This window comes from Pimephales promelas, chromosome 23 (genome assembly GCF_988280905.1).
Source record: "Pimephales promelas chromosome 23, fPimPro1.hap1.1, whole genome shotgun sequence".
Lineage (NCBI taxonomy): Eukaryota > Metazoa > Chordata > Actinopteri > Cypriniformes > Leuciscidae > Pimephales > Pimephales promelas.
Window position 1 is genome coordinate 22,114,011 of NC_142791.1, and position 19,274 is coordinate 22,133,284.

The window sequence follows — 19,274 nt, forward strand, 5'->3', positions numbered from 1 at the left end:
CGCACCAGCAAAATAAAGCTTATAGAAAACGGATAATCATCATTTGTCCAGAGGGATTGTCACTCTCATCTCCTATCTGTTTTATAATTCTCATCACAGTTTATTTGCTTGCCGTGGGTTATCTGCAATACTCTAATCGAAAATGAGCCCCACTTTTGTTCATTTATTCATACGTCATATAAGTAAGCCCAGCAGCTTTGATGTGTAGTGCTTGATATGACAGAATCTCCCCTATAGTGTTTCTGCGATCAGATTTAGGCTACTTGCTAATGCAGCACATTTTGATAGTCTTGGATGTTTGAGGGAAATGCCCCAGCTATATAGCACATTTTCAAGTTTATTGGATAAATTATGAAACAAGAAATAGAATCATTTTTTCATAGTTAAGTTAACATTGTGGTTAATTTATCCATTTAGTATTGCATTTAACTAAGCCAGTTCCTCAATTACATCATCCCGGAAGTGACATACTTTTGGTGGGGAAACGAAGGCTTGAGCATCAGTAATGGTTAGCAATGGATTTCATGAATTCTGTGATGTTTTCTGGTATTAGTTGTTGTTTTCACATTTCATCCTGTTTGATATTACAAAAATGTATTTATTAATAAAAAAAGATAGCCTAATACAAATTCTTAGGTGCATTGGCTAACTGGATAAAGGGCAATTTACACTAAGAACGAATATAGTATCCACACCAACGCACGATTCACGATATCGTTCTGTTTATTATATGCCGCTACAGTTGTCTGCCGCTTTAAATGCTCGAGCTCTTTAAAGGGGTCATTAACTGGCTTTTTAAGTTTTATTATATTGTTGTCTGATGTCAGTTTATGACGATCGCATGGTTTTTGCATTCAGAAACATCAAAATGAATAAGTTATAGGCTATTTTGTACCCTAGTTTGGAGCCTAGCTGAAGAACGCTCAGTTGGGCGTCTCGCACTGAAGACTCTTTATTCTAATCGGTCTGCAAATCCAGTGTTGTTTACAAAACAATTCTCAGTGAAATGAAGCGGACAGACGGACAACGTTTTACTCTCATCAGCTGGAACGTCATTAAAAATAAAGTTTATCCATGCAGTCCTATTGGAATCCAGAGGAAGCTTATGCAGCGACTGTCTTCCACAACCAGGCACTCCACAATATTTTGTATTGCTCGGTAGCTCCATCCGGTTTGTCATCACGAGGTAGGCATCTATGTTATTTAGCTATGCGTGTAATGCGCGAATCGGTGGGCGGGGCTAAACCGGCAGTGTTGAAGTAGGCGTTGATCATCTTCTGTGAGGGAGGTGTTTTATCCTCTTTGACGTCATAGTTTCCCACTTTGAAAAACGAGTCGTTTGCTGAGGCTGGTGTCAATATAAGCTTTTATTGGACTAACAAGGACGTTTTCAGTTCTGAAACTTACAGGATATTCTTATAATATGATGACCTCTTAGATGTCAAAAGCTCAAGGAAATTTTGATTTCTTAGTTCATCAACCCTTTAAAGCAGGATGGATTCTTTGGCTGGCAGTTTTCATCGTTATCAGCTTGGAACAAAATCGTTATAAAAGTGATTAAAATTTCATTCTTCTGTGTGGTTATCATACAGTTGTGGTGTGGACTGTGGTGTGGTGTGCTATTCTTTTACATTTAATTATTTTTGAAAACTATAGTTGAACCATGAATGGGCCTTAACTTTAGGGGTTTCCCCAATCTGTCATTCAATATTGTGCAAAATACCAAGCCATAAAATTCATAAAGTTTAAGTGACCATGCCTATTTTTTGAAAGAAGGCCTTGATATACTATTTTATACAAATACTTCCTTAAAAAATACACTAGGAATATTTATGCTTTGAAAGTTAGATTTAAAAAAAGGAAGGCTGCAGAACAGAATTACCCACGAGAGTTATAGCCATAGCTAATGAGTCATTGTTTTAAGACATTTTTTGCTCTGGTTCTGCTGTGTTTATACATTTGCATAGACTATCATTTTATAGATGATATGATTCTAGTTACATTTCCTTCCATCTGGAGCATCAAGGAAGGTAGACCACTAAATATATCATAAAATAAAATGGGTAACGTTGCTCAAAGGCTGTGACATGAACTTCTGGTGTCATTTTGTCTAATTTTTGAATCTTCATCGATCCAAATCTTTTGATTTCATATTTGGTGAAAATACCTTAAAATGAAGGCATTTAGCCTACTTGCATCTTTCCTGCATCTCAAACAGTAGGTGCTGGCGCTTGCATGGGTTCGAAAGCAAGAACTACGAATGTAAAATATAACTTACCTTGAAATGCAATGAAAGTCGCTTTGGCGTCTGCCAAATGAGAAAATGTTAACTTAATGTGCGAAGTAGGCCGATTACATCTATGTTTATGGCCCGTAAGTGTCTGACAAGCATTGTGGGGTTTAAGATTTTCTGCGTCATGAAAGTAGGCCTAACGCTATACGTTCCACTTCTGACTGTGTTTGACAGCTTTAATAAAGCCTGACTGTCTGCCGTAGGCAACTGTACTTGGCAGAGATGTTTAAAAATGAGCGACAAACAATCCCAGAGCCAGAGGTCTGTTTTAGGCGCGCGCTGCTCCAGTTCTGCGGCTGTGAGCGGGGGTGTATTTTTAAACCCAAATGAAGTCATCCCGGGTGAGCCGATCGCGCTCCCCCTGCTGTCTTTTCTCCCAGCCAGCCGTTTACCATCTGCAAACTTTTACATTATTCATAGTTTTTTTCCCCTCAGAAATAAAGAAATAAGAGATCAGAAGCAAAGAAGAATATTAATGGGGTGCCTTCAGTCTTGGTCTTCGCCATTCCTTCAAAAGGCAGCCGGAGTGCCGACACTCGCTCTCAGTGTGAAGGGTTCGCTCTGGCCGCCATATGGGCCAAACAGGCAGACGGGGAGCGGGAAAACTCGACGACTCGTCGATTAACACGAAGAACATCACTGTTCTGCGTTCGGCAACACTCAGGTCTTCATTTGGGTGCACCCTTTGTTATCTTCCCTGTCAAAAGTGACCGGTGGACACCTAAAAATAAATAAAACTTCCTCCATCCCAGTAAAACCAATGCAATTTATTTTTTGTTCTATAAATTTTTTTTTCTTTTTAATTTTGTATTTTGAGAGACTTTGATGTTACTTATTAATATTAATGCAATATGTAGCCTATGTCCATTTCTGCTACTGAAAATAATAATAAAAAAATCGAATTTTAAAAATATTTCTTCAATTATTGCAGTAGGTTTTAATAATTATTAAGGGCCAGTTGTTCAAAGGTAGGCTGATCGGATTTTGGTTATCGGATTGGATCAAATCTTGAAAACGGGTTGTTCAAAAGGGAAAGAAGGAATCTGAAATCAGATTATATCAGAGAATCCAATCCTAGTTTTAATCTGGATCAAACCTTAGGTTTGTGTTGTTCAAAACTTGTCAGTGGGATTTGGATAACTTTGATAAAAAAAATAAAAAAAAAATTAAAAAAAACAGGATTATCCTGATCCCAACAGGGGGTAGGATTTCAAGGTAGATTTCAGGAAGGAAATGTAGTAAAACTTAAAATTGGTCATATAATACATTTGTATCATTTAGTGTATATACTTTTATTTATATTTTGCACTTGACTTGTAACCGTTGTAACAGTGATAAAGTAGACGTAGGCTAACAATTAAGCTATTCAGTATAGTAAAGTAAAAATAAAATAAAAATTATCTTGTCCCCATTTGTGTTTTGTCTTAAAATAAGAAACATTTACAGTGACCCCATGTTGGCTCTTCTACCTGTTCTTTACATAGCTGGTAGCCCACATTGCGAAATGTTGTCCCATTTGGAGCACTGGTAATCTGGATTTGGTAATCTGGAAAACTGTATCTGGATCAGGGTGATCCAGTCCAATGTTGCTTTGAAAAACTGGCATAAAAGTAAGATGGATTACCTGATCCTGGATAGGAAAAAATGGGATTTCCAAATCCGGATCATTTTGATCCAGATTAAATGTTTTGAACAACTGGCCCCATAGGATTAGTTCACTTAAAAAAAAAACTTTTGGTGATAATTTACTCACCCCCATGTCATCCAATATGTCCATGTCTTTCTTTCTTCAGTCGAAAAGAAATTAAGGTTTTTGATGAAAACATTATAGGATTCTTCTCCATATAACAGACTTCAATGCACTCCAACAGTGTTAAGGTCCAAATGAGAGTTTCAGTGCAGCTTCAAAGGGCTTTAATGCTACCAGATGATGAATAAAGGTCTTATCTAGCGAAATGATCGGTCATTTCAAAAATAAATAAAAAATTAACTTTTATAAGCACAAATGCTCACCTTGCTCTGTTCTGTGATGAGCGTTCGCGACTCTCTTGTTCGAACTCGTTCATCAAAACGAACAAATCTTTTTTCGAGTCATTTTGTTAATTTTGTTCGTTGAATGAATGAAATGACTCGAAAAAAGATTCATTCATTTTGATGAATGAGTTCGAACAAGAGAGTCGCGAACGGGCATCACAGAACAGAGTAAGGCGAGCATTTAGGGGTGTGGTCCTGGTCAAGACAATCTCCTGAACTCCAAACTGAATGTCAGAATGGGAAAGAAAGGTGATTTAAGCAATTTTGAGCGTGGCATGGTTGTTGGTGCCAGACGGGCCGGTCTGAGTATTTCACAATCTGCTCAGTTACTGGGATTTTCACGCACAACCATTTCTAGGGTTTACAAAGAATGGTGTGAAAAGGGGGAAACATCCAGTATGCGGCAGTCCTGTGGGCGAAAATGCCTTGTTGATGCTAGAGGTCAGAGGAGAATGGGCCGACTGATTCAAGCTGACTGAAATAACCACTCGTTACAACCGAGGTATGCAGCAAAGCATTTGTGAAGACACAACACGCACAACCTTGAGGCGGATGGGCTACAACAGCAGAAGACCACACCAGGTACCACTCATCTCCACTACAAATAGGAAAAAGAGGCTACAATTTTCAAGAGCTCACCAAAATTGGACAGTTGAAGACTAGAAATGTGGTCAAACACAGTATTAGTTAGGTGAGTGTATATATATATTTTTATTTTATTATACATAAAGGCCTTTTGCATTAACATGAGAAACATACACTAATAATATATTCACAAATTTACATCTACATATAATTATTATGATAAAGATTATGCATACTTGGCGTGCTGTCCAGGTGGAGGGCTCCGAGCTCGGAATTTCTGCCCGAACCCAAAGTACTCCGATGGAACTAGAGATGGAACTAAAAGAGAGGAGATGGGGTGGAGGTGGGATGCTGATAAACTGTCAAGGAACAAGTGTGGGTTCTGCTGTTATTTATCGTGTCCTAAATTGATTACTGATTGCTCTCCACTTGTGCTGATTGAGTTAATTAACTGCACCTGGTCCTCCCGAACCTTGTTTATCAAATCTCATATAATAATAAATGTCCAAGTGCATTACAGCTCATTTAAATTCAGTCTGAAAATACATTTAATACAGCACAAATCCAATGCAAAAAAACAAAAACAATGTAATAACTCTAGAAATATATCTTTATGCAGAATATTACTTCTTATTTCTTCAGTTTTTGGAGTGAAATGATCCAGATGTTGTACCTCCTAATAATGTAATAATGCAACCAATCTTAACGTTTCTAAAAATTGATTTTATTTTCTTTAAGCAAAATACGTGAATAATGTAAAACAAATATAAAATCTTGTGATTTTGGGGTCAAATATGACATCTGATTCTGGACTGGTCTTGCCCATATTACGCAAATTAATCTTTTTTCCCAGGTTGTACCACCTTTATCAAAAAATGCTTACAGTAATGCATCAAAGTCAAAGTTTCTGGGTGTATTATCTTTATTAGTAATTGCCTTTAAAGAGCAAGTGTGTATTGCCTTAGGTTCAATAAACTCTCATTCCATGATTCTGCTGGTACATTTGCAGCATAAATAACAATGTCTTTCTTCACCAGACATCAGTGCACCGTGCAGTTTCCAGCTTTGTTTTGGCGCCATCTGAAGGTGCATTTCGCTATTACAAGGACTTCAACACCCCAGCAAGAGTTTCTCACAGCTGAAAGAATTTCATCCATCATTGCATTATAATAACACATAGCAAATGTGTTTGTGCTATATTAGAGCCATGTGAAGCTGAAAAATTATGTCTTGAAACATCCGTAAATATGTATTTTTATTCTGCGAATCATATACTACAGTTCCTTAGTTGATTTCCTCAAGTGCATCCTCTTCATTCATTGCTACTGTCTTCGTTGTCGTCCTCCACAGCGCCGTCTGCTCGTCCCTCGGGCTCAGGGTAATTCAGGATGTGTCTGTTGGCCTGGATGAGGTACTGCTGCTGTTTGAAATACACTTTCAGGACTCCCTTAATCACCACGAAGGCAATGCCACCCTGGAAGAGGAAAACTGGGTTAGGCTTTGCACTTGCTTATGTAATTCCAGGTTGTATGGTATAGGCGCTCGGGGCTGTGGACTCTCACCAGGATGGTGCGCTGCAGGTTTGACGTGACTCTGCGGAACAGGAGACGACCCACCAGGCTGGCGATGGAGGGGAAGATGAGCGCTCCACACAGGGTGCGAGACACAGAGAGATGGTCTCCTCCGTATCCGCCTTCTGCTGGGGCACGGGGCAGAGCACGACTCATCCCTGGGCAAACAAATTATAGTTTGCACTTCAAAAATGGTTTATGGTATGATTATGAGAGTAAATCATCCATTTTAATATGCTTTAAAAGAACAGTTCATACAAAAATGAGCTATCCACTAAATATTTATACATATTAAAATGGGTTTATAATGAGAGGGTAAGTAAATAATGTCAAAATGTATATTTTTGGATAAATGGATGTTATTTTAGTATTATGTATAACATACTGTTATAGTATTTAATAATATTTTGAATTAGCTTTTATTTAAAAAAAATATAAACAGTATATATTTAGCTTTTTTAATTTCAGTTATAGTCATTTTAGTACTTTAAGCTTGTTTTCTGCCACTGAATCTCACAATTGCGAGATATGAAAGCAGAATTGTGAGAAATAATGTCACAATTGCAGGATATAAATTCACAATTCTGATTTAAGGTTGCAATTCTGAGAAACAAAGTCGCAATTCTGAGAAATAGTCGCAACTGCGAGATATAAAGTCGCAATTCTGAGAAATAAAGTCGCAATTGCAAGATTTAAGGTCGCAATTCTGAGAAATAAAGTCGCAATTCTGAGAAACAAAGTCACAATTGCGAGAAATAAAGTCACAATTCTGAAAAATAAAGTCGCAATTCAGAGAAAGTCACACTTGCGAGATATAAAGTCGCAATTCTGAGAAATAAGTCACAATTGCGAGAAATAAAGTCACAATTCTGAGTAATAAAGTCGCAATTGCGAGAAAAAAAAACAGAATTTAGACTTTTTCTCACAATTCTGCCTTTTTTCTCTGACAATTGCGAGTTTATATCTCAAATATATAAACTCGCAATTGTGAATTATCAGGCCAATTCTAAGGAAAAAAAAACAGACTTTTTTCCCCTCAGAATTGTTTATATCTCACAATTCTGACTTTACAACATGCAATTTCAACTTTATATCAATCAATTCTGACTTTATATCACGCAATTCTGACTTTATATTTCGCAATTCTGAGAAATAAATTCAAAGTCAGAATTGCGAGGTAAAAAGTCGACCAGTTCCATACTTTATTGACTTAACTGAAAATATAAAAATTAAAGGGAATTTGTTGAAGAACAAAAATTATAATAAAAAAGCTAAATATAATATTTAAAAATAAATATAACAAAATCAAATAAAAAGTGACAACCAAACTAAAATGAAAATTCCACACTTTTCATAAAAATAAACGCTTAAAGAAAAGCGTTTTTATATATAATGACAAAAGCAAATAACAAAATGACTAAAACTTAAACAAAAATAAAAGGTTTCATTTTAGATTAGGTTATAGTCATTTATGTTTGTTTATTAAACAATTATATTTAGATTTTTTTATTTCCATTTCAATGTTAGTAATATTAGTACTTTATCAAATTAACTGAAAATATAAAAATGAATTAAAGCAAAATATAATAGTTTTTCTTAATAACAAAATGACTAAAACAAACTTTAATCTAAATGAAAACTGAAAATATAAAAATAAAACCTTGCATTCTAAATTTAGTTTAAGCTTAAGTAATTTTCTTATGTGCTTTTGTCAGATATAAGATATAGATAGATTTAATTTCAATTTTAGTTTAAATTCACAGTTTTAGTTTAAAGGTGCTATATGTAGTTTTTAGCGGCCTCTAGCGGTGATGTTTCAGATTGCAACAAGAGCGCTCATGTTCATGTGCATGCTCGAACTCAAGAGCTAGCACTCACTACCGGCCACACTGAGACTTTCAACACAACGAAGAATAACACATCAGAGAGGCTCGGGAGCGCGCATGCACGTCACATCCGACCCGGCGACTTCACATTGAAATAGGAATACTGGCCTTCAGAGGTATTAGCAAAACCCGACAAGTGGATCATTGTAATGTGTGATTACAACCCCTTCTCACACAGGCAATAAAAAAAGGATTCATTTTAGAAGAAAAATTACATTTAACACCTTTAAGTATCAAGAACAACAATGAACTACAGCCCAGTTTAACCCTGTCTTCCACATACCAGGTACAAGCCCACTGAAGATCTGAAGCTTGGAAGAGTGTCGCTGCCAGAGCCGCACCACGTAATCCTCCCAGCGGATCATTTTCCCCAGTACCAGCATGACGGGGATGGTGGGTAAACCCATGAGCAGGAAGAGAGGATCCGCACGCTCCATCACATCCAGACCCTTCTTATGCCCCACCACCTAAAAACAGAGAAGAAAGAGTGTTCAAAAGAGCCAAGGAGAGCCAAGCTCCTTTCTTCCTCCTGTCTTCAACGCACCTGCATAACCGTGACGGCGCCGTAGGTCACGGCTGACCAATAAACGGTGCCCACCACGACTCCAGCCGCAGCAAACGGACTTGCCCGGGACAGAGCTCGATCCACCTGCTGGAGGAAGTACACCAGAGGCCCTGGAAGAGAGACAAAACCACACATTTAACACTTCCCTATTCAATGACCAAAATAACAGTCACACAGAATGACAGAGTATTAGTCATTAGTAAGCCCACACAGCATCTGTGCACTTTTGTCACATTTTCTGGGCTACTTTGTCAAAAAATTAAATACATGATGATGATGTACTTAAATGATAAGTGAAAATGAGTGCAAAACCGTTATACAAAACAATATTTAGTATTACTTACATATTATTTAAATACAAAGGACACTATTCCGAGTAGTGTGTTACTATACTTGGCCTTCATCTCGTGTCACTTTTAAGAGTAATTATTAATATTTTGAACATTTATTTTGACCGTTTTCATTTTAATTTCAGCTTGCTTTTTATGCTTTCACCATTTTTTTAATTAATTTTTTTATTTGAGTTTTAAAAATATTATAGCAATTTTAGAATTTCAATTTTCGTTTACATTTTTTTAAGTTCAAGTTTTTCATTAATATTTATATTTCATTTATCTCAGCTTTATTTCAGTTAACAATTTTTACACTTACACTTAGACTTATTTTATTTCAGTATTTCAATTTTCCTTCACATTTTTTTTAAGTTTAAATTTCCCATTAAATATTTAAATATTTTTAATTTATTTCAGCTTTATTTCAGTTAACAAATATGTTTAATAGTTTTTAACTTCTGTTTATTTGGGTTTCATTATTTTTTGTATTTCAAATTACACTTATTTTATTTCAGTATTACTTTTAATTTAATTTTTTTATTTTTAAATTTTCATTTAACATTTATAATTTATCTCATCTTTATTTCAGTTAACAAAAATCATTTCAACTTAACACTTATTTCAGTATTTCAATGATTATTCACATTTAAGTTTATGTTTTCCATCTAATATTTTATTTACATCAGTTAACAAAAAATATTTTAATAGTTTAGTTTTAGATAATAACAACACTGGTTGTTAGATACTACATTCTTATCAGGACAAAATTATCCAGAATTTTTTTTATAAACGGGCAGTGATCTGGTGCAATAAGGATATGCATAAAATATGTAAGAGTCCATGACAAGACATAGGAACGAAAGAGGGAACTGGTATCAGTAAGTCTCCATTCAAAAAGGTGAAGTGCAAATACTTACCCATTTTGGGGAAAACTATATGATATTCAGTGCCACATTGCGGGCAGCTGACGGCTCCACCACTGTTTCCCTTCTGTTTTTCGTCAAGCCAACGCTGTAAGCATGATTGATGGATCCACTTAGTGCAGCCCTTACAGCGGCACGGACTGACCCATTCTGCAGCACGATCCTCCTTCTCCGTGGCAAAACAAACCCAGCAGTGCCTGTTGTTGAGATGTTAGTGAGCACATATGATATCTAAGAGTTCTACTAAATGGTGATTCACATCAAATGGAAAAACTCACTTCTCTGGAGGTTCATCTACACAGGCCATCTTGTGTCAGGTTTGATCCACGGTCTCCAGCTCCAACATGAGTGAGCCAGAGCAGGCTCAGTGTACAACACCTGTTAACAGAGATCATTAATACTTGGAGCTAAAGACATAATATGATTGATCTTATATTAGTGTAGTAGTCAGCATCATTTATATTACAGAAATTACAAATATCTCAATAAAAGGTATTTTAACTGTAGTATAGGATATGATATGATTCATGGCATGATAGTTACATAATATTTAATGTTCTAACGTCTGTCTTTGTATGAAAGATGCGCTATAAATGTTTTGCAATTACATTATTATTATGTTTGTGTTAATCAGGCCTTGATCACGTGTGAATGTCAGGGCAATTTTCACTTGGAATGACTCAATGTAAACAAACAGCCACATTCTTCAACATTTAAGTTTTTACAGCAATAAACATACCACAACTGGTCAATCAGCCACCATTGTTGATTGAATTCAAATGAAGATCCTCACCTGAAGATGTTTTGTAGATTAATCTTTTCGGATAGTCGTTTAGTTTGGATCTCTGTCTGATTTGACACTTTCAATTTCTCGGAGGACAGAACAACAACCTCATGAAGAACTATTTCCTGATAAGCTACTTCCGGTTGTCAAAATAAATGTCCCAAACTTGCTATATTATCCGTTTCATTTTTAACCACGAATGTATTTATGACTTATTGTAAGAGAATGCTTAAATAAATAAAAAAAGTAAATTAAGTGTGTTGGATAATTTTTCAAAATGCAATATGCGAATTCAATATTTTTTAAGTTTTTTTTTTAAACTTCCTCTCTGCTACTGCAGTCGTGTGCATTATTCCTCTCCATTATTTTGCCCCCAAAAAAACAAGAAATTAAATACCATTTCCAATTACCATTTCCAGTCATTTGTTTCTGAACCTGAACCTGAAATTTATTTATTTATTTATTTTTGTCTAGCAGGTTGTCAAATGCGCCTTCGAACCGCTCAGAAACAAATGACTATTGGCTAAATGAGCTGTCAGTCATCTCCTTGTCTCGTGGGTTTGATTGGCTCCCTCCACAGTGAGGTTCGGTTGACGCATCACCGCTCAGCCTGTGGTTTTACTGCCAAGCAGCGACGGTTATTTTTTATTTACATGAACAGAAAATCATAAACGTTGCTTCTTGCGAACGAGTTGACCGAAAAACGCACACAAGCGCAGGCTGAACATGGAGTCGTATGATATTATAGCCAACCAGCCGGTTGTGATTGATAATGTGAGTATGATGTCAGCAGCCCTCCACACCCAGTCTGTGCTAAGAGGCTAAAGCTAATGCCATTGTGCCAAACCCTGCGCTAGCCGGGCAATGCTAAATTAGATTTTGTTTTAGATTTTATTTATTGTGCACAGTCTGATGCACGTCTAATAACTTCATCATGTAAACCATAACAGTGTGTCTGTCATAAATGCGTTATTCTGAGGCATTCTGTGCTCAGTATGAAGTATCGGTGTAAAGCTGATTTGGTGCTCATTTCAATGGCTCTTTGAATTAATTTCTCAAATGTCAAATAAATGATTCCATTATTGTTCATATTAATGAAATATCGCAAGACGCATGGTTGTCATACAAAATATATCAAATAAAACCCTGTATTTTAGCTGGAGTTGTTATTGTTGCCAAGATGGCTGTCTGTGACCCCGCCTTGTATTTACAGCCACATTTCATAGTTTGAAATAATTTTTATAAATTACAAAATTGATTTTAACACAAGCCAGAAGAGTGGAGCAATAGATGGAGAACTATTATGCTACCTTTAATCAGATTTAAGGTGGGAGCTCGGTAAACCCAAACCCTGAATGAAAGTCACAGGTTGTCAAAATAATGTAAACTTAATCCATGGCAGTGATATTGGGATACATACAGGGAATAAACTAGAGTGATATTATAATATACTATCGGGGATGGAACATGGGGATGTTTTCTCACAGTGTCTCGATCTCTGGTTGAATGTCTTGTTGCTCCCTCCAGCTGTGTCTCATGACTCTAGATCAAACAAGGAGGGTTCAGAACATTAGATGAATCACTTTACAACACATTCACTGTTTGAGTTTATATAGACTGACTAGTTCATACAGTTTACTGTTAAACATTTTTTTACAGTGTAATTATGCATTTAAGAACTGTGTAATAATACTTAACTCTACTTACAATAGGGTTATACTTACTTACTATAGGGTTATACTTACTATATGGTTTTATAGGATTGAGGTTTGGTTAGTTGTGTGTAATTATGCATCATTTATAGTTATAGTTATTACAGTAACTACATGTAATATTTGTTACAAGGACACTGTAAAATAAAGTGTTACCCATTTTACTTATACAGTTTACTCCCTGTACAATTGGAGTTTAATTTTCTTTTTTTTCTCTTACAGGGTTCTGGAGTTATTAAGGCTGGCTTTGCTGGAGATCAGATCCCTAAATACTGTTTCCCAAATTAGTGAGTAACCATTTGATTGGTACATTGAAAAAAAAATCTTCAAAGTTTTGGGCTCAGAGGTTTAAAGAAATTTAGAATTTTATTCAGCAAGGTTGTGTTAAATCGATCAAAAGTGACAGTAAAGACATTTAATGTTACAAAAGATTTCTATTTTAAATAAATTGCATTCTTTTGAACTTTCTATTCATCAAAGAATCCTGAAATACATGTATCATGGTTAACAGAAACATATTAAGCAGCACTGTTTTCAACATTGATATGAATAAAAAATTTTCTTTAGCAGCAATTAAGCATATTCAAATTATTTCTGAAGGGTCATGTGACACTGAAGACTGGAGTAATGATATTGAAAATTCGGTTTTGCATCACATGAATAAATTACATTTTAAAACATATTAAAATAGCCAATAGTTGTTTTAAATTGTAATAATTATGTCACAAAATTCTATTTTGATTGTATTTTTTGATCAAATAAATGCAGCCTTGGTGAGCATCAGAGATTTCTTTCAAAAACATTAAAACAAAATACACGTACACACGTTGTGGTGTTATGTTAACCAGAACGGTTTATTTCTAGTGTGGGGCGACCCAAGCATGTTCGGGTGATGGCCGGTGCCCTTGAGGGTGATCTGTTTATTGGACCCAAAGCCGAGGTAAAACTTTATTTAAAGTACATGTCTCTATTAAAAAATGTGTTTTTTCTTGACATTCACAATGCATTGAACTTCCGTAATGTGCAACAGTATTCAGTAAATATTATTGTGTGGGTCTTGATTTAACCTGTGATGCTGTTGGTTAATAATATTTTGTGCATGTCATCAGAAGAGAAAAGTTAATATAACGTGCAAATGAAAGGGGCAGTTTTGATTTCATGCTGTCTTAAAGTTGCATTGTAAAATCATAATGTGTTCTTTTATATCTGTGTCATATGCAGGAGCACAGGGGGCTGCTGTCCGTGCGCTATCCCATGGAACACGGCATCGTGAAAGACTGGAATGATATGGAGCGCATTTGGCAGTATGTGTACTCAAAGGAACAGCTGCAGACCTTCTCCGAGGAGGTGTGGATTGAATTTATCTTCATTTTCTTTGTATTAATCTTCACCAAAATTATATTAGTATTATTTTTTCATTCTTTTAAGTTTTTATTTTTATATTTGGGTTAGGCTTTAGTTATTGGGTTAGAGGCATATTTATTTGTTGTTTTGTTTTCTTTTAAATATTTCTATTTGGCGTTCATTTATTTTTAAAGGAGTAGTTCCCTTTAAAAAAAAAAAAAACTTTTGCTGAAAATTTACTCACCCCCATGTCATCCAAGATGTCCACGTCTTTCTTTCTTCAGTCGAAAAGAAATTAAGGTTTTTGATGAAAACATTCCAGGATTTTCTCCATATAATGGACTTCAATGGGAACCAAACGGTTCAAGGTCCAAATGACAGGTTCAGTGCAGCTTCAAAGGGCTTTAAACGATTCCAGACGATGAATAAGGGTCTGATCTAGAACCCTTTGAGTCATAACTCGAAAAAAGATTTGTTCATTTTGATGAACGAGTTTGAACAGGAGAGTCACAAACGCTCATCACAGAACAGAGCAAGGCGAACATTTGTGCTTTTAAAACTTAAACTTTTTTATTTGTTTTTGAAATGATCGATCGTTTCACTAGATAAGTCCCTTATTCATCGTCTGGTGTGAATTAGTGAACTACTCCTTTAAGTACTTCAACATAACTTATTGATTTCTGTTAGTTTCCAAGAAAACATTTTAAGTTAAACTTTTTCATCTACTTATTGTTTTGATAATTAATAATTGTTTTTTTAAAAGCTTTTTTCCCCCTCATTTTTAAGTTTTACATCTGATATTTATATTTTATTAGATCTCCATTTTTATTTTAATTACCAAACATTTTTTTAATAGTAATTAACAGCACTGTCATGTGCTGTATTGTTCTGACATTTATTTATTTCTGTATCTTTCAGCATCCTGTACTGTTGACCGAGGCACCACTGAACCCCAGTAAAAACCGTGAACGGGCGGCAGAGGTTTTCTTCGAGACCTTCAACGTGCCGGCGCTGTTCATTTCCATGCAGGCGGTGCTCAGTTTGTGAGTTCATAGCTTTCAATGTCCTTCTTCCTGATATCACGCCTCATACTCCCTCTCTCATGCAAACTCGTTTCCTGCCTGACAGATACGCCACAGGCCGAACCACAGGTGTGGTCCTGGATGCTGGAGATGGTGTGACACACGCTGTCCCCATATACGAGGGTTTCGCCATTCCACATTCCATCATGCGCGTAGACATCGCCGGACGTGACGTCTCCCGATACCTCCGCCTACTCCTTCGCAAGGAAGGCTACGATTTCCACACTTCTGCAGAGTTCGAGGTCGTTCGCACCATCAAGGAGGTACGAGACTCCACATCTCGATTTATATGAAACTTTATTTCGCGGTTCCTTTTTAAGGACAATTATAATCTAGATGTTAGATGTGTCACGTTGAAGAAAAAATGAAAAAAGGCTTTTTTATTTGTTTTCCAGAGAGCCTGCTACCTTTCCCTTAACCCCCAGAAGGATGAAACTCTAGAAACTGAAAAAGCACAATACACCCTACCTGACGGAAGCACTCTAGATGTAAGAATGAATTTACCTGTAGATGTTAGTGTATAAAATGATGTATCATATCCTAGTTTAATTGAAATTCAGTAGAGGTTCACTTCATTTTCAAGTCAAAATGAAATGACATTCATAACCTTCCATAAGGTTAAGGTTTTTTTCATCTTTGCAATAAAGTGCACTGATAATCACTGATTAGTTCTCATGTAAACCATTTGGTGTTACTCACAGCTGTTTTTCTCTCACAGATTGGCCCGGCACGGTTCAGGGCTCCAGAGCTTCTCTTCAGGCCTGATCTGATTGGAGATGAGAGCGAGGGTATTCATGAAGTGCTAGCCTTTGCCATTCAGAAGTCAGACATGGATCTGCGACGCACCCTCTTCTCAAACATAGTGCTGTCTGGCGGCTCAACACTCCTCAAAGGTAAGGCAAACATTTCAGTCAAGAACTTCTTTCAGTTCTCCATCCAGTGAGAAAACTGAAGGTCTGTCTTGTTGTTCCTCAGGTTTTGGAGACCGGTTGTTAAGTGAAGTGAAGAAACTTGCACCAAAAGACGTTAAAATTAAGGTGACTGGCACATTTAAGGAATGTTAGTTTGCTTGAGAACTGTGTTGTCACTAAATAATAATATATTTTTTCTTGTTTCAGATATCTGCACCACAGGAGAGACTTTATTCAACATGGATAGGGTAAGAACATGTATACATGTTATGCACTCACCTAAAGGATTATTAGGAACACCTGTTCAGTTTCTCATTAATGCAATTATCTAATCAACCAATCACATGGCAGTTGCTTCAATGCATTTAGGAGTGTGGTCCTGGTCAAGACAATCTCCTGAACTCCAAACTGAATGTCAGAATGGGAAAGAAATGTGATTTAAGCAATTTTGAGCGTGGCATGGTTGTTGGTGCCAGACGGGGCGGTCTTAGTATTTCCCAATCTGCTCAGTTATCGGGATTTTCAAACACAACCATTTCTAGGGTTTACAAAGAATGGTGTGAAAAGGAAAAAACATCCATAATGCGGCAGTCCTGTGGGCGAAAATGCCTTGTTGATGTTAGAGGTCAGAGGAGAATGGGCCGACTGATTCAAGCTGATAGAAGAGCAACTTTGACTGAAATAACCACTCGTTACAACCGAGGTATGCAGCAAAGCATTTGTGAAGCCACAACACGCGCAGCCTTGAGGCGGATGGGCTACAACAGCAGAAGACCCCACCGGGTACCACTCATCTCCACTACAAATAGGAAAAAGAGGCTACAACTAGCAAGAGCTCACCAAAATTGGAAAGTTGAAGACTGGAGAAATGTTGCCTGGTCTGATGAGTCTCGATTTCTGTTGAGACAGAATTTGGTGTAAACATGAGAACATGGATCCATTATGCCTTGTTACCACTGTGCAGGCTGGTGGTGGTGGTTCAATAGTGTGGGGGATGTTTTCTTGGCACATTTTAGGCCCCTTAGTGCCAATTGGGCATCGTTTAAATGCCACGGCCTACCTGAGCATTGTTTCTGACCATGTCCATCCCTTTATGGCCACTATGTACCCATCCTCTCATGGCTACTTCCAGCACGATAATGTACCAGGTCACAAAGCTTGAATCATTTCAAATTAGTTTCTTGAACATGACAATGAGTTGACTGTACTAAAATGTCCCCCACAGTCAACAGATCTCAACCCAATAGAGCATCTTTGGGATGTGGTGGAATGGGAGCTTCGTGCCCTTAATGTGCATCCCACAAATCTCCATCAACTGCAAGATGCTATCCTATCAATATGGGCCAACATTTCTAAAGAATGCTTTCAGCACCTTGTTGAATCAGTGCCACGTAGAATTAAGGCAGTTCTGAAGGCGAAAGGGGGTCAAACAGTATTATTATGGTGTTCTTAATAATCCTTTTAAAAAATATTACCGTTCAATAGTTTGAGATCAGTTTAAAATAAAGAAAGAAATTAATACTTTTATTCAACAATGGATGCATTCAATTAAGCAAAAGTGACAGTAAATACATTTAGTAGGTTACAAAAGATTTATATTTAAAATAAATGCGGTTCTTTTGAACTTTGTTCATCATTGATAATAATCAGAAATGTTTCTTAAGCAGCAAATCGGAAAATTAGAATAATTTCTGAAGGGTAACGTATTGAAGACTGGAGTAATGATGCTGAAAATGTACAGGAATCAATTACTCTTTTTAAATATATTCAAATAGAAAACAAACTGCAGTATTACTGTTTTACTGTGTTTTTGATCAAACAGAAGAGATTTCTTACCTACCCCAAACTATTGAACAGTAGTTTATGTATTTTAAGTTAAGTTGTTTGGATGGATTTTATGGTGTTTTTCCCTCCTGCTTTGTATAGGGGATCTATCCTGGCTTCACTCGACACCTTTAAGAAGATGTGGGTCTCCAAGAAAGAATACGAGGAAGATCGCGCCCGTGCCATCCACCGGAAGACTTTTTAATGGGGTTTAGGCCACCAGCCTCCCTGATCTCTGCGGTTTCACATCCCTCTCCTCTCTCGCTTGGCCTCCCTCTGTTTCCCTCCCTACCCACCTACCCGCCGGGCCTCCCATCCGCAGCTAAGGCATGCCTTCCGTGTCCTCTGCCCAGCTCTCGTTCGGGACACCCTGAGAGCGAGTTTGGGGCAGGATACGACCGGGCATCCCTTGCCCGTTTTGCACCCATCAAACACCAGGGCATCAGTCAATACTGTTAACTATTGTTTCATTTAAAGCCAATGCTTCAATCCTGCGCTTAGATATTTATTACACTATTTACCCTGCCCTCTATGATATTGTCATATCTATTCTAATGAAACATGAAGGTGAATGTTTTACTCTGTTGTAAGAATTTCATTCCAGAACCGAAGAGGTCGAAGTTGTTGAGTCAACATAGTATTTTTATTCTTATTCATTTGAGTGTTTTGCAGCGTTAATTGCGAACGTATACAATAGGAAAGGCATCGCTCACCACTACAACAATTCACTGTAATGGACACTACTGCGTTTCCTGTCCGTGTCCCTCCCTTTGACCGTATCGAGGCTGAAACCACTCAAGGGAACTTAATAATGTATACTGAAATACAATGTACGCGGTAGGTAGCTAGGTTTATCGCTGCTTGAAAAGTGTTATTATTAGTATACAGTACATTTTAATGTGGAATCATCGGTTTATGAAAAGGGGCGGCTGTAAAGAACCATTTGGAGTTGTTTACGGTCTAGAAATTTTGCTCTCAGAATTATGCTTTTCAGCTTTAAGTTGTAGACCATAACTGTTCCCACACAGAAATTGACTTGATGCGAGCAGTAGCCCTTTTTGAGTTTTTTTTCTTTTTCTTCCACTGAACATTTCACATTTCCCATGATTCTCATATTGTTAAGCTGTGGACTGAAGCTTTAATGAAGTCGTCCAGTGAGTTTCATGTTGCCATAAGACGTCTCATTGTGGCACGATTTCGATGTAAATTCAGACTCTCCCCGAATTCCCGATTAGTGCATGAAAACAACAGGATGACAGAGATTGTGTGTTATTTCTATGTAAATCTGATTGACGTGGCTATAGAAGGCAGAGGGTGGCCGAATGGATTTAGAAGCTCTTCTGGCACTAGTATTTCTGTAGTGTTTGTTGAAAGAGAGCTGCTCTCTATTGGGATGATGGGTAGCAGGGTTGCGTTTAAGTCCAGTTT

At 37.0% G+C, this 19,274-nt stretch overlaps 2 protein-coding genes across 3 annotated transcripts; one reads left to right on the forward strand and one right to left on the reverse strand.

The window, feature by feature from the left end:
* Nucleotides 1–5,816: 5,816 nt before the first annotated feature.
* On the reverse strand, nucleotides 5,817–11,113 carry marchf5l (membrane-associated ring finger (C3HC4) 5, like). Of its 2 annotated transcripts, none has more exons than XM_039676117.2 (7): nucleotides 10,983–11,113; nucleotides 10,468–10,567; nucleotides 10,184–10,386; nucleotides 8,914–9,044; nucleotides 8,653–8,836; nucleotides 6,475–6,641; nucleotides 5,817–6,386 (listed from the first exon to the last, which is right to left on the reverse strand). In XM_039676117.2, the coding sequence occupies exons 2-7, from the start codon at nucleotides 10,494–10,496 to the stop codon at nucleotides 6,225–6,227; spliced, it is 876 nt and encodes a 291-aa protein (XP_039532051.1). In that variant the 5' UTR covers nucleotides 10,497–10,567; nucleotides 10,983–11,113; the 3' UTR covers nucleotides 5,817–6,224. The 2 variants fall into 2 exon arrangements, with proteins under 2 accessions (XP_039532051.1, XP_088982499.1); XM_089126373.1 differs by having other exon boundaries at nucleotides 10,929–11,059.
* Nucleotides 11,114–11,505: 392 nt separating this feature from the next.
* Nucleotides 11,506–18,437, forward strand: actr1b (actin related protein 1B). Its single transcript, XM_039676116.2, has 11 exons — nucleotides 11,506–11,747; nucleotides 12,908–12,972; nucleotides 13,550–13,625; nucleotides 13,907–14,032; nucleotides 14,948–15,072; nucleotides 15,158–15,374; nucleotides 15,507–15,599; nucleotides 15,830–16,004; nucleotides 16,087–16,148; nucleotides 16,230–16,270; nucleotides 17,949–18,437. Exons 1-11 carry the CDS (start codon nucleotides 11,700–11,702, stop codon nucleotides 18,049–18,051), a joined length of 1,131 nt encoding a protein of 376 aa, XP_039532050.1. The 5' UTR covers nucleotides 11,506–11,699; the 3' UTR covers nucleotides 18,052–18,437.
* Nucleotides 18,438–19,274: the final 837 nt, after the last annotated feature.

Coding starts and splice junctions, on each gene's coding strand:
- marchf5l (XM_039676117.2), bottom strand. CDS start 10,496: ATGGCCTGTGTAGATGAACCTCCAGAGAA. Junction 8,837..8,913: donor GCGCCGTCACGGTTATGCAG/GTGCGTTGAAGA, acceptor CTCTGTTTTTAG/GTGGTGGGGCATAAGAAGGG. Junction 6,387..6,474: donor ACCTGCAGCGCACCATCCTG/GTGAGAGTCCAC, acceptor TTCCTCTTCCAG/GGTGGCATTGCCTTCGTGGT.
- actr1b (XM_039676116.2), top strand. CDS start 11,700: ATGGAGTCGTATGATATTATAGCCAACCAGCCGGTTGTGATTGATAAT. Junction 13,626..13,906: donor TTATTGGACCCAAAGCCGAG/GTAAAACTTTAT, acceptor TGTCATATGCAG/GAGCACAGGGGGCTGCTGTC. Junction 16,271..17,948: donor CTTTATTCAACATGGATAGG/GTAAGAACATGT, acceptor TGCTTTGTATAG/GGGATCTATCCTGGCTTCAC.